Genomic DNA, 14307 nt, shown 5'->3' with positions numbered 1-14307 from the left:
CATGAAAACAATCACTAGCTATAAATTTATTCTCACCTATGACGGTCAAACAGAGACACAGAAGGAACATTTACATTTTTCTTTCCATACTGGTGCTCTGTAAATTAATTTTAAAGCTTGTTGGCATCTTTGGCTCAATAGAGATCTCTACTTAGCACATTACCAACACAAAGAAAAAAGAAATGAGTTGTTTACCTGTATCAATAAGGAAGGAATAATAAGTAAGTATTTATACAATACCTTAACCTTCCTTGATAAGTCAATATTTAAAACTTCTTTAGCATGAGCCAAGTAGAATCAAAGAATATTACACTCACAGTAGCCACAGAGAAGAGCACTGCTAATCAGTGCTGGCTAAGGCAGTAGATCTCTTGTTCAGTATTCTCACAACAGAAAATAAAAAGTTTCAAAAGGAAGGATTTTCTTCTTATATATAGGTATTTGGAAAGACAGAAAGTCAACTATTGGGGCCTGCCAAAGTCTGTTCTCAAATTCTACCCAACACACACACCAAAAAGAAAGAAAGAAAAAAAACTAAACTAAAATCTACCACATTCCTTACCATTAAGAAACTCAGAAAGCCAAATACAACTCCCCAAAACAAATATGAGGCCACAGAGTAGTACATTTTTAAAGCAGTAGCCTTCATTTATATCCTGACACAGTTTTGTCTCTGCGTGAGAGGAAGACAAGTGAAGGGAAGCCCAAACAACTTCTCAAGAAAAACATTTCACGGGAATGTTAGAAGATGTAATGGAACAGAGAAAACTGTGTTGGGCAATATACGACTTCCTTTGGAAAATACTAAAACGGTAGCATAGGTTCTAGGATTTACAATTTCAATAAAATAACGCACAATTCATATCTGAAAACACTCTTCATTCAAAGTTGGGATACAGAAACTGTGCACCCCTCCAAAGCTATTTTCTGGGAACTAAATTGTCCTTAGAGGACATCAAAGCCATCTGTGTGTAAAATGTTTCCAAATCCAGAATCTAAAACGGAATAGAACTCCAAGATTTGTGAGAGACATAACAAACCTATCCTGTGGCTGAACAACCACAAAATCAAAGCAGGATTCTTCCCAGATGCTTTTTTCCTCATCCGTGTGGCATCACGAGATATTCGGCATCTTAGATACCTAATCAGCGCCATACCTTCAGGTCGTTTCCTGCTCTGACTGATTCCCCTTTCTATAAAATGAAGAAAATCTTTCTAGTGGATTTCCATACCGAACAAATAGAATTTCTTTGATTTCCTTGTTTTAGGAAAGGAATCCATTAGAATAAGTATTGCTCTTATTTTCACTGTCATTGGTAAAAAAGGAAAGGTTGCTGTAAGTCTTGGGGACTAGAGAAGCAGGAACAGAGAAAAAAAAAACCAAAATTTTGTATTGAAAAAGCCACACTAGCCATAGGATGGTGTCAGGCCACAAAAGTTAGATGTAGTGTCTCCCCCAGTCACTAGGAAACATGCTTTTCTTTAAGTGGAGTGGGCGCGTAGTCTCTAATTCCCAAATACCTATTTTTTTTGCTGTCTTAACCTAAGATATGTACTTCAAAATAAATCCAGAGAATAATTTTGAGTCTTTGAATTCAAATGAGGAAATGGTCTGTTAGAAGCGCTGTGAGCAGCACAATCATATGTTGTACTAATAGTCCAGCTTAAAATTATTTTTAAGCCCAACATGTAATCAGTGGTATGAATTATTTCATTTAAGCATTTAGAAACCAATATTATTTTATTTGAAAACCTTTTCACATAAGGTTTGAGACCTTTTCTTTTTGTATCTCATTTACTAAAATTTGAAGGGTACCAGCTTAATTCTTTTCTGAGACATATTTCATAACCTGACTATAACAACAAACCTCTTTTTACAGATGCTTCAATCAAATCAAATAGTATTATCATGTACTAGGTACATCTGAGTATAAAAACAATCTTTTCCAAAGGAAAATTATTGCATTGAAATACATTCTTGGAAAAAAAACATACTTTAACAATATGTAATTTCGCTGGTTGAATAGATAGTATCTAAATTTTTCTGAAAATAAAGCTAAAGGGAGTTTTGTTTATCTTTACTAGTACTTTGATTTAGTCAAGGAAGAGGATACCACACTTCCTCTATAAGACACAACCAGAACTTAGAGAGATAGAAATACACTGGCTTCTCTGAAACACTTGCTTAAAAGGAAACAGGATCAATGTGCACAAAGTAAATAAAAAATAAAATACCCAAAAGAAATCATATGAATATTAAAGATTTCATAGCAATTAGCATCCCACGATACATCCCTTAAGAATGACCCAAAATCTCACTATATGAGAACATAATTCACACAGTGAAAGACTTGCTTGTTCCAGTTCACAGCAAAAACATCTTCAAAAACTTAACAGTGTTAGGAAGGATCATAATACAAGTTACAAGGTACCTGCTGTGCCTAGGAATTGGCAAAAAGGCTTTTAATTGTCTGGATGTTCTTAGCCAAACTCCACAAGTCTGACTTGACCAAATGATCTGAATACAAATACATCAGGGGAATATCTTGATAGGCAGCTCAATTTGCCACCCTCTTTGTGACAATGCTACCATTATCCATACAATTGTAGGTAAGCTCTTGGCATAGGATCCAAGTTTGATCTGTGCTTTTCCCAATTTTAGGGTTCCCAGTGATACCCACCACCATCCATGCCGTGACCCGTGCTCTCTACTACAACGACAAGTAAGTGCACACCAGCTTTGACGTTAATGTATCCCACAGTGAAAGCATGTTTGTACTGATGTGCGCCCTCGCTTCCTGCAGTTGCTGGCTGAGCGTCGAGACACACCTGCTCTACATCGTCCACGGACCCATCATGGTGGCTCTGGTGGTAAGGACCGGTTTCTCGAGATATTGTTATCAGTGCCGTCACTCAGCTTTGTGAACATATTTCTATGTAGCACGTGTACCATAGCTACAAAACAAAGTTAATTGAATGCCATTCTATCACGTAGGAACAAATTATATTACTCAAAACAGTGTTAATTTTAATCCCTAAGATAGTTTTCTTTTCTCATAGTAAGAAAAATTAAAAAAAAAAAAAAAACACTCTCCAGTTTCTAAACCACACTCACCTGCACTAAGGAGTCGTCAGTTAAGTAACTGTGCTGCTTGGATTGCCATCCAGGCTGCGTCTTGGTCTCTCACTTAAGAAAAATTTGATCGGCTCTGGGTTTGAGCTGACAAGGGCCTTCGTGACAGCACGTACGGGACAGATTAGGCGCTGTCACATCATCGTGCCCACAGCAGGAGACGGGGGCTGAATGCTTATTCTCATCTCCTTTTATTCCTTTATTCAGTTGAGGACTCAGGTCAGGATAATTCAATTACTATCAAAGCTCTCATTCTTGTCTACATGTTTTGCACAATGGCAATTTCTATGCTAGGATTTAAAAATTCACTCTGAGCACTTACAATTAAATTATTTTAAAACTTTATTTTCAAAACTAATCTTCAGAGCCAGAAAATCTGAGGTTCGGAAGATGTCGACTTGTTTTATTTTAAAAGTTCTCTAGTCTCTGATCTGGCAGCCTATCTCCAATGACAATAATGGATTATCTGGCCATACGAATCTTTGCAGGTCAATTTCTTCTTTCTGCTCAACATCGTCCGTGTTCTTGTGACCAAGCTGAGGCAAACTCATCAGGCAGAAACCTACATGTACCTGAAAGCTGTGAAGGCTACCATGGTCCTTGTGCCCCTGCTGGGGATCCAGTTTGTTGTGTTTCCCTGGAGGCCCTCCAACAAGATTCTTGGGAAGATCTACGATTATTTCATGCACTTTCTGATTCATTTCCAGGTAAAGAAACCAACACGCATGTTTACTCTGTTCTTTATTTTCCTACTAGGTTCATCTGATGAAAACCCATGATTGCCTTTGTAAGATTATATTCAACTCAGCAGACGCAAACAAAACTTTTGAAGGAAAAGAGATTGTATATGACATTTGTTTCCCCTTTATTGATATCATAACCCTCTACTGGTCCCACCCAGGCAACTAATTGTATATCTAGAAGGTACTAAGCATGTCTTTCCTAAACCAATGTGGTTCTGGAGTGATGAGAGGAACACATTTACACAGAGCTGCCCATGCCTCCTGCTCCTTTAGCTCTCCTTGTCAGAATCTATCCAGGAGAGTTCTGGGACTGGACAGGAACAGTGGACCTGGGTTTCTCATAGAGGAGAGCACTGAGTGAGCCACCAGAGCAGTCCTGGGCTGCACAGTTAGCCAACCTAGACAAGTGAATTTCATCTCCACTCACTCCGGAGCTTTGGGCCACCTCACAGACTCTACTAAAGGCAACCGCTCGGCACTTTGAGAGTCAAGTCATTCTGGCATGAAGAGGTTCTCAGGGAGAGGTTCTAAACCAGGATCTGAAGCAAGAGTTTTTCTCGCTCAGTTGTAAATTTCAAATCCACTACCTTTTTTCCAACTGCCAAGGCCTAATGTGAGGAGAAGGCCAAAGTTAATTAGGTTAAAAATAAATCCTGGGTGTTTCTTTAATAACCTAAGCTATTGAGATCATATTTAAACCTCAGCATAAGGCATCTTACGAGGATTAAGCAAGGCCCCAAATGAGTTTGGGTTTCTTAAAGACATATTCAGGACTAATTCACAGCTTCCTACTCAGACATGCAAAAGGTTTCTCTGATGGCCACAGCTTTTAATTCTTAAGGTACAAAACTTTCCAAATCCACCAAAGCCAGCACACTCACCAAAACTCTCCATATTAAACAGAGCAATAGATTAAGCAAATCCACTAGAGCCCTTCTAGTTGTGAATCTTTACAAGAAACACCTTTCTCTACCGAGAGAAGGATTTTTAAATTTCTTGTGCTGAAGATTCGCCCCTGGTGTCATACGTGGTAGGTAAATGATCTACCACTGGGCAGAAAATAGTCTTCTCATGGAAATACTTTTGTGACTTATCACTGAGTGAAAGAGGTAGATCATTATTTTCCCTGCCTTTCTGTTTTCATCAAACCATGACATGCTGTTGCAATGGTGGGATATTCCTCTCTAGACAGTCTATGTGTGTTGATTTCAGGAAATGGCATCAGGCAAATATAGAGAACTTCAAATGCATTTGTTTCTTTTCCTTTTAGGGATTCTTTGTTGCAACTATCTACTGTTTCTTCAACCATGAGGTAAGCATGCATTTCCTGAAATGCTACCACTCATTTATGTAAAGTCAGCGTTTTACAGTTTCCTAAGGACCCCAGTGCAATTTCTCCAGACCTCCTTTCTGCATAATCTCCTAAGGGTTTGTGAGGAACGGGATAGTGGGTTTTTTCTACGACGTCAAGCTGAGTCTCGGCTACAGGTGCAGGTACACAGAGGACACAAGGAGCATGCTCTGTTCGCACTTTCTTTAGTTGCGTGCTGAGTGGGTCATCATGCCCCACAGCAATGGCAAAAGCCATTCTGACTTCCCACAGAATGAGAAGCCATATACCTATTCTTTCTGGAAACTCACGCCCGGGCTGCAACAGTCAGTGTGTTTTCCTATTTTCCAGTTGCTTTATGCCATTTTAGACCATGTATTCAAATGTTTTGCAAAATGACCCTGAAGTTGAGGCTGAAAAGGGATTCTCAAAACACGCGCACTGATTGCTGTCGTGGAGTAAAGCCTTATATGAATATCTGGTTCAGTGTCCTGCAGAAACTGCACAACCGGGTTACCCAAGTAGTTTCAGCCAGAGTCCACTGTCCTCCAACAGAATATTGACTGACAGGTCAATTATAAAATATGAAAGGAGAGCTGCTGGAGCCCCAGAGGTTCTTCAGTGAGCCTCTGTGATCGCAAGGAGTGCAATTCGAAAGTTCCACTCAAATTACACGTGATCAGTCTAAGCTCCAGAAAAAAAAAAATGGTGTTACTGAGCCAATATCACAAATACAATTGTGACAGCCATAACCAGAGTCCAGACTTTCTGACTCCCAGTTAAATTAATTAAATTTAAATAAATTATCTCTATATATGTGATCCTTCCCTAGAAAATGTACTCTACTTTCCCAACACCACATAGTTCTAATGCACACGTATTCTGTCATTGTAAATTAATTCCTGCTAAAAGTAATTCTACTAAAAGTAACTATGACAAATCATAGTTTGGTAAGATATGACCAAATACTATCCTGTTAATATTTAGAAACATTTTCTAATCATTAACAATTGATAGCTAATACGTGCTGTATTATTTATTTAGATAATATATAGTGAGTATCAAAATACTTGCCTTCTTTGTTACCTGATGCCCATTTCCAAGTCCAACTTAGAAAGAAATTTATTTTTCATTTTTCACTGGTACATCTTCCTCTTTTACCCAAAAGTTTATTCCCCTATTTGGCAAAATGTAGTTGTGTACTCATGATTGCTAAGGGATGCACTCGGAGTCTAGAATAAAAATGAGATGGCCTTCTGTTTTTTGCTGATAGAGGAACCTCTAGCCCTCTTTTCATCCTTTGATAGTAAATACTGAAACATGAACATGGCTTCTATCATCCCATGGAGAATACTGCACCATGAGAATACTCTGTGAAAGGAGACTCCTGCATTTTGAGTTGTTTTTTAGTGCACAAAATAAACTTTTTCATCTAAAACATTATAAAAAAAAAAAAACAGGGCTAATAGAAAAGTCAGTCAGAAGGGCCAGGCCTTATAAAGCACAAGAGGATTGCACTCATCTGTAAAAATGCTATAATATTTATCGCGTCTTAACTACAATGTCACTGGGAGTCTCAGACATAGAAAGTAAACCCAAGGGGTATTCTTGATGGTTGAAATAGCTGGAATTTATTGCGTATGTTTTCTCTGTTTTTGAAACATTTCTATTTTCATTAAGATCATGTAGCTAGAGGAAGGTATAAGAGTGACATTTCTAATAATACAAAGATGGTATGCTAGGCCAAATATAGTATCACAGTCCCCAAATATAGTATATCAGGCATTGGGTCTCAGCTGGACATTTCTGCATACATTTTCCCCTTCTGTCATTGACCTCAAGCAAGGCATTCACACACACTCATAGGAAGTTATTTCTACCCACATCTGGGACAGGTATGTCATGAGATTTTTGCCTGGCTGAGTATTGAGTTTTGGCAAAGATCCAAGGGAATAATAGGTCAACAGTGCAATGGTACAAACTGAAATTTTAATTCTGACTTAATATGAACATGTTGCTTCAGTGATTACCATCATGGAAACAAAGCCTTATATAGAGGATGCATGGACAGACTAAGAGCGGCAGGTAGGTAAGACTGTGACAGAGTGACAACAAAGGGGGAGACTGAACACTTTCTTTCCATTGTTGGAGGGAAATCCCACCTTTCATGCTTCAGCACATAAGTACAGGTGCTTATAATAAGCTTAACAAGGAAAAAGAGAGGCACCCCAAGCATTCACACCTAACCAAGAATATTTCAGTATAACGTGTGTCTCCCCAAGTACGGGAGCCAAGCGAGGACAACTATGTCTTTAGACCAACAGACCAAACTCTCGTTCTTCAAATTCAACAATAAATAAAGTGATACAAATCAATGAGAAAAATTAAAGTTATTTGTGCTTGTTGCTTTTTCACAATGAGCAATAAACATATATAATCCAGAATGTGATGTGTTATTACTCTTTACACGTTTCTCCTGTTTTCCGGAAGTGATAAAAGTTTCTGGATTGGGTTGGTTTTGCTTTTTGTTCAAGATCACAGGTTTAGTGCCCTTATTCTTACCATCAAAGTACATTCAGTCCGTGTACCAGATCCATCTGCTCCTATAAGAGATAATTACTCTTATTAGACGATAGCCATTGCAGTGTCTGTTGCATGCTACTCAGGGCCTATTTCTTATGGATACTTTATAAATGGAGGCAGATTGTCATCACTACACAAAAGGATAGCCAATAAACTTGGAATGCAGCTAGAGAAGGTGGCTGACTTCCTGTAATAACAATTTTTAAAATTAAAATTGGCGTCAAGTCTTTCAGCCTAATGTTGAACTGGGTAATTCAGTCTATGTGGATGTTCTAGTGGGGATTGTGAAATGGCAGGTAAGACGAAAGCAAGAGGGTTTTTCCCCCTCTTGGGGCACTTATGCCAACTATCACTACATTTGTAGCCATCTGCAATAGTGCCTCTAAAACTTCAAGTAAGGTCTGGCTGTACGACAAACCTTGGTATTTAAGAGAAACTGAATCCGTGGAAACTATTGGTTTCCTTTCTCCAAAGATACTGAACTGGCATCTCTCCTCGTTTCTCAAGAGTACATTGATGCTTTCTAGATTACAAGCCTAACATCGAAGGGTTTCTCTACACTACACATAAAGCCAGGTTTCCCTTGGAACTCGGGTTCTGCCACATTGCAGCTCCCTGACTGTGCATACATGGCATAGTCTAAGCCCTCTGTTCTGTGAGTGAACATGAACAGTAGTGCCCTTGGAAGGAGGCTATTGCGAGAATTAATAAATTAATGCAAATCAAGTGATTACAATACGGCCCATGGCAATCAGTGAGTAAGCGGTAACTAAATGCTTTACGCCATCCCTCGTGCCTGTATGACTGTTATCAAGGCAAACTCCAGCTGCATGGCATGCCCTCGCCGTTAGCATTTCAAGATTTGTCTCTCTGTCTGTTTAAGATATAAATGAATCTAAAATGCTACACCCAAACACGGATAACCACAGTTTGTCTGAGAAGTCCTGGATTTCAAATGATCTGACTTCTACATTATTCTGATTGGCTTTTGTTTTGTTTTGTTGTTTTTGTTTTTTCTAAAAGAGACTAAAGTCTCGTTTTTAAAAGGTTTTCGCTGCCTTAGAGTTTTATCTGGAACACCTCATTTGGAGGCTTGTTTGGTAAGAGTAAATCCACAACATGCGTTTATTATCATAAAATTTTAGGACTGTGTTGTCGTTTATGGATACATTTTCATGATCCACAAGTTAAGATTTGGATGAAATCATGTCTTAGCATAAATGGCAGCAAGTAGAAATTTTCCTAAGTCTTCTCCTCTAATAAGACCTACCTACTACATTATGAGACTAGTCAACCTTCCTTCGCAGGTGCTGGGAGCAAAGACGGAAAACTTTACCCCCAAACCAAAACAAAAACAAACAAACAAAAAATGGCGACTAGCTTGCCTCTTGTTGCTCAGACTAGTAACTTGCTTCTTTGACTGGCATATTGTTATTCCAGGGTGGAAAATTTTATAACTACGCTATAAACTCTGTCCTTAAAGCAGATCTACAATTTAACCTCCATTCGCCCCAAGAGTCAAGCATTTAAGCTGACAGTCATTAAAAGCAAGCATCCCTTTGTTCTTCCAGGTGCAAGTCGCTGTGAAACGCCATTGGGCAAAGCTCAAGATCCGGTGGAGGCAGCGCTGGGGAAGGCGCCGCCGCCGCGCCAACAACCGCGTGGTCGCTGCTCCTCGCGTTACAGCCTTCGCTGAGCCTGGTGGCCTCCCCATTTACATCTGCCATCAGGAACCGAGAAATCCTCCAGTCAACAACAACCCAGTCCAAGAGCGTACTGAAGTGATTCCCTTGAACGTCATCCAGGAAGACCCTTCTGCCGTCCCCGAACACTCTGCTTGAATGTGAAGCTATGCCATTGTGATCCTCTGAGCCTTCATTTCCTGGGTGAAGATAGACCATGCATTTCAAGTGATTCCCCATCCTCCCAGGAGCTGAGCATATCATTCGTGAAGAATTATTAAGTGAATTTGTCCATAGTGATGTTTGAAGAAAATTATTCTTGGTACTATTGCTTTGGAAGACTGTCTAGGAATAGAGTCTCCCATTGCAACTTGGGAACTCTATCATTCATCTAGGACTGAGATGCCAGTGTCTAAGAATGAAGGCAAGGTATCCAAAAAAAAAAAATGCCACTAAATTGACCTAGTTCAGATACAGGGTGCTCCTTGTTAATCTTGAGCCATTTATACCTTTGAGAAATTAAAAAAAAATACACTCTATATATTTTTAATTTTAACACTAGACTTTGAATTAGACTCTTTCTAATTTGGCTATGGATCTAATTTTTAATTTTTTTATTTCAATCAATTCCTATATTACATTTTTACCATCCATACAATGTAACTGCACAAATAACATGACCTCTGAAAGATGATGTGACTTTTAAACACACAGAAAGAGATGACCTGTGCACTGGGCAAGAAGATAGACTTTGAATAAAAAGGCATTTAGAGTGAATTTGCTGGAACTGTCCCATACTCGGATTGCTTTTGGATAATCCTGTCCACCAGGAAGACCCAAATACTGTAAGAAATGGATCTCAATGTTGGATGGGCTTTGCTCACTGACATGTATAAATTGGGAGGTCACCAAGAATCTATCACCAAATTTCTCACAAAACTGCCAGAAACATAATTCTCAATGAAAGAGAACACTCTTTAGAGAGAGTTTTCCACTTTCCTAAACTAGAGGATTTATAAAGCAAATCACTCCAACGTTTATAAAGCAGATTACCTCTTGCCCTCGGGTGCTATCTAGCAGTAAGAGATAGATTTGTTTACGGCTGGTAATTAAAAGACTCCATACAAGTCCATTAGCTTTCTTACACCCAGCTTCAAAGCTTAACAAGATCTCTGTATTTTCTGGGAAAACTCAGAGTGGCTAATTACAAATTAGTTTCTAGTTGACCTCCTCTTTGCTGCTATCAGCAAAAGAGAGGGAAACACAACATAAGACTTCATTAGCCACATCTCTATTCATCTTAGAACACAGAGCTTCTCACCAAAACCCAGTATTATATTTCTGCATTTCTCTTTACTCCCCAGTATAATATTTTTAAAGATCCACAAATGAACCAATATCATTATTGATTTTTTGATCTGCAACAGCAGGGTTATCATTATTTAACTTATATGCTAAATGAGGAGTTTAAGTAAAACCCTCTGAAGCTTGGTCCATCTATGACATCTTTATATTATTGCCTTTCAGAAGTGATTTAGCTGTGTAAAGACAAAAATGACTGGTTCTGGTTACATATTTAGTGCACCCAGAGGAGACTGTGTTTCCCTAGTGACCGTGGACTTTGGATACTGAGAGCGTGACTCCTTTTCTAAATGTAAGGGAGAACTGAAACGAAGGTGTTTTTTTTTTTCCAATTACAGTGTTACATGGTGATGTTCATATTTTTTGTTTACAAACATCAAACACGTTGTATTTCAGGCAGCTCTGCTACAAATGTGATAATATATTGCTGGAATATTTGAGATGTTATTGTGCTGATGTAGTAGGAGCTGATGAAATCAAACTCACTTATCACAGTATTGCATGTAATACCTAAATTGTGTGAAATGCTTCTTCTGTGTACATGTATAAATTAATACAGAGCATATTGAAAAGACAAAAATGTATATTTGCATATTTTTCTAGAAAAATATATTTTCATCTTTCATTCATTCATCTTGTCTCTGCTCATTCCATGCTTCCTTCATTTCAGCCATAAACTACCAACATCCCACCTTGTTGCTCTTCTGGAACGGAGAAGGATCGAAAAGCATAGGTTAAATGATTTAGATGTATCAAAAGGTCTTTATCTTTATTAGTGTAGCCACTTTCAGTCTATCCTAGTGATACAGTGCTCATATTCTTGATAGTATGAAACCATCCATAACTGTTAGTCTTTTATTAGACACATTTGGGAATTATAGCAAAGAAATCCAGGACAGGAAAGTATAAAACCCTTTTGTTATTATTATTCTGGAGCCAGACTTGTTCTGTCCAGCATCACCTCAGGTCATTAGAATTGTTACGATTACAAATTTCTAAAATGATTTAGGAAAAAGACACAGACTTAATAAAAGGTAACTAATTAAATACCATTAGAATGAATTAAGGCCACTGTTAGAAAGATTTTTCAGATCCCGTAAGATATGGGAAAGCTGAGGATTACGTGAGCACTCTGAACTAATAAAAGAAACAAGGGTGATATGTAGACATAGCACCCTAAACTGCTGCCTCTTGAGATCTGGGAATTTTTTGAGGAGAGAAACACAAAGATGCATTTCCCTGTATGGTTCAGAGAGCAGAAATAACAAACTTCAATAACCTTGAGATCTTGAAGAACCAAACTAATTTCCCACACCATAAATGTAATCCTTCTTGTGCAAGAGGTAGCTTAGATTTTGTAATATAAAATCATCTCCTTAGATTGTCTAATATAAAATGGCTCAAAATTATCTTAGTGTACAAGAGACTATTATAATTCTGAGGGAGTGGAAGACATTGGAAAAGACATTAGAAAATGGTTATCACCATGAATCATTCATTACTCATTGGTACAAATGTTTCATATATGTCCCATCCTACCATAATTCTAACATTTATTGTTTGTGATGGCTGTTTACTTTCTGTGTCGGGATATAAATCAAAACCTTCTAAGTAACAACTCAATCATTGATAGTCTGAGGGTGGGAAAACAAAATGGCCTGTGTTGTTGGAGATGGTAGCTTAATGTGAGGTCTCCTTCCAAGTAGCATCAGAGTTCCAGACATCAGAAATGTTCTCCGAACAACATCTGCATAAGGTTTTATCTAGGACTCATTTCCTAAACAACAACGCGGAAAACACAGTCCTTCCAAGGTAACATTATGGCTCATGATGTATCATGTGACTTAACACTTTAGGGTTTAAAATGAGGTGGTTCATAAAAAGTAGAGATCAAATACCACATTTGAAAAGTAATCACATACATGCAGAAAAACTAGATTTATTCTTTAGAAAGAAAAAAATCAGGAGTCTTACTCCTACCTCAGATTTAGGTAAAATGGATGTCATAGTTTGATAACAGGCGTGAAGCATGGGAAAATGACATGGAAACATAAAGAAAAATAACACTGTTATAACATTGGCAAAGGAAGTTAGGAAGCATTTCCTTTTTTAAAAAAATTAATAATTTATTTTATTTTTTAGAAAGAAAAACTGTCATTTTTTCATTTTACGTACCAATCCCAGTTCCCACTTCCTCACCTCCTCCCATTCCCTCCACTTCTTCCCCCCATCCCATCCCCCATCCACTCCTCAGAGATGGTAAGGCACATTGCTTTGGGGAAGGTCCAAGGCCCTCCCTACTATATATAGGCTGAGCAAGGTATCCATCCAAAGAGAATAGGTTCCAAAAAAGTCAGTACAAACAGTAGGGATAAATCCTGGTGCCATTGTCAGTGTCCCTACAGTCTGCCCCAACCATACAGCCGTTACCCACATTCAGAAGGACTGGTTTGGACCTATGTTGGTCGCTTCCCTGTCCAGCTGGAGTTGGTGAGCTCCCACCAGCTCAGGTAGACTGCTTCAGTAGGTGTCCTCACGATGGTTTGACCTGCTGCCAGTTGTGTGGTGCACTGCAGTTGGATTTGCTGAAGGAGGTAGAGACAGAAGGATCCCAAGTTTGAGGCCAACTGGGCTACACAATTCTGAAGATTTTTTTTAATTTATTTACATATTTATTTAATGTATAGAGGTGCTTTATCTGCATGTATGCCTGCAGACCAGAAGGGGGAATCAAATTGTGAGCTGCCATTTGGGTTCTGGGAACTGAACTCAGGACTTCTGGAAGAGCAGCCAGTGATTTTAACCACTAATCTCTCCAGCCCCATATTACCAAACTAAGAACTATAAAAACGTTCCTTGTTTGTTTACAACAAGGAATTAATTTTCTTTCAACATCTCCAAATAATCACATGAAGTGCTGAAGAAAAGTACCCTGAAAATATAACAATATTTTATCTGAAATTGTTTTTAATGCTATATCATCCCTCACTTAGATTAACAATGTATTTGAGGATTTCAGATTTTGTTTTAAGTGTTGGCCAACCAGTCCCTTATGGTCCTGATCAATGCCTGTTTTCTACTTAAAGAAATTCAATACATTCTATCTTAACTTTCCCAGAAGCCCTTCCACTGAAACTCAAACTGGGCGATCCCTCTTTCCCTATTGACCCGCAATTCCACCTAATGTCACTGCCACCTCCAATGCTAAAGTGATCTATTATCTTTTAATTAGGAAAATTTGCCTCCAAAGCTCAGACTATGTTAGTTCCATAGAAATTCAATAAAGCCAGTTGAAATGCCTTTCATTTAAAAAAAAAATCACAAATAGACAAAGAACTATGTCTCAGTTCAACCCTGCCAGTCAGGCTAACCAAAGCTAATACATAGATCTCTCATACATGTACCATGCTCTGAGGTACGGACTCAGCTATAAACTCCAAAAATATCTACGCAGACAAGTGGGTAGCTAGTCAA

General features: G+C 38.4%; 1 protein-coding gene across 2 annotated transcripts in view; it reads left to right on the top strand.

Annotated features, from left to right (window-relative positions):
• Calcr (calcitonin receptor) overlaps window positions 1-11335 on the top strand; it is an 85937-nt gene extending 74602 nt beyond the window's left edge. For both annotated transcript variants that reach the window (XM_041675603.1, XM_041675604.1), the window contains 5 exons: window positions 2663-2723; window positions 2805-2871; window positions 3622-3840; window positions 5147-5188; window positions 9361-11335. In XM_041675603.1, the coding sequence (XP_041531537.1) occupies window positions 2663-2723; window positions 2805-2871; window positions 3622-3840; window positions 5147-5188; window positions 9361-9630 (659 nt within the window). In that variant the 3' untranslated portion in view covers window positions 9631-11335. The remainder of the gene's footprint in view (window positions 1-2662; window positions 2724-2804; window positions 2872-3621; window positions 3841-5146; window positions 5189-9360) is intronic.
• The last annotated feature ends 2972 nt before the right edge of the window (window positions 11336-14307 follow it).

This window comes from Microtus oregoni, unplaced genomic scaffold (genome assembly GCF_018167655.1).
Source record: "Microtus oregoni isolate MIOR12 unplaced genomic scaffold, Mior012 000026F_ref0000081, whole genome shotgun sequence".
NCBI lineage: Eukaryota > Metazoa > Chordata > Mammalia > Rodentia > Cricetidae > Microtus > Microtus oregoni.
This window is presented reverse-complemented; position numbering and strand designations above follow the sequence as displayed.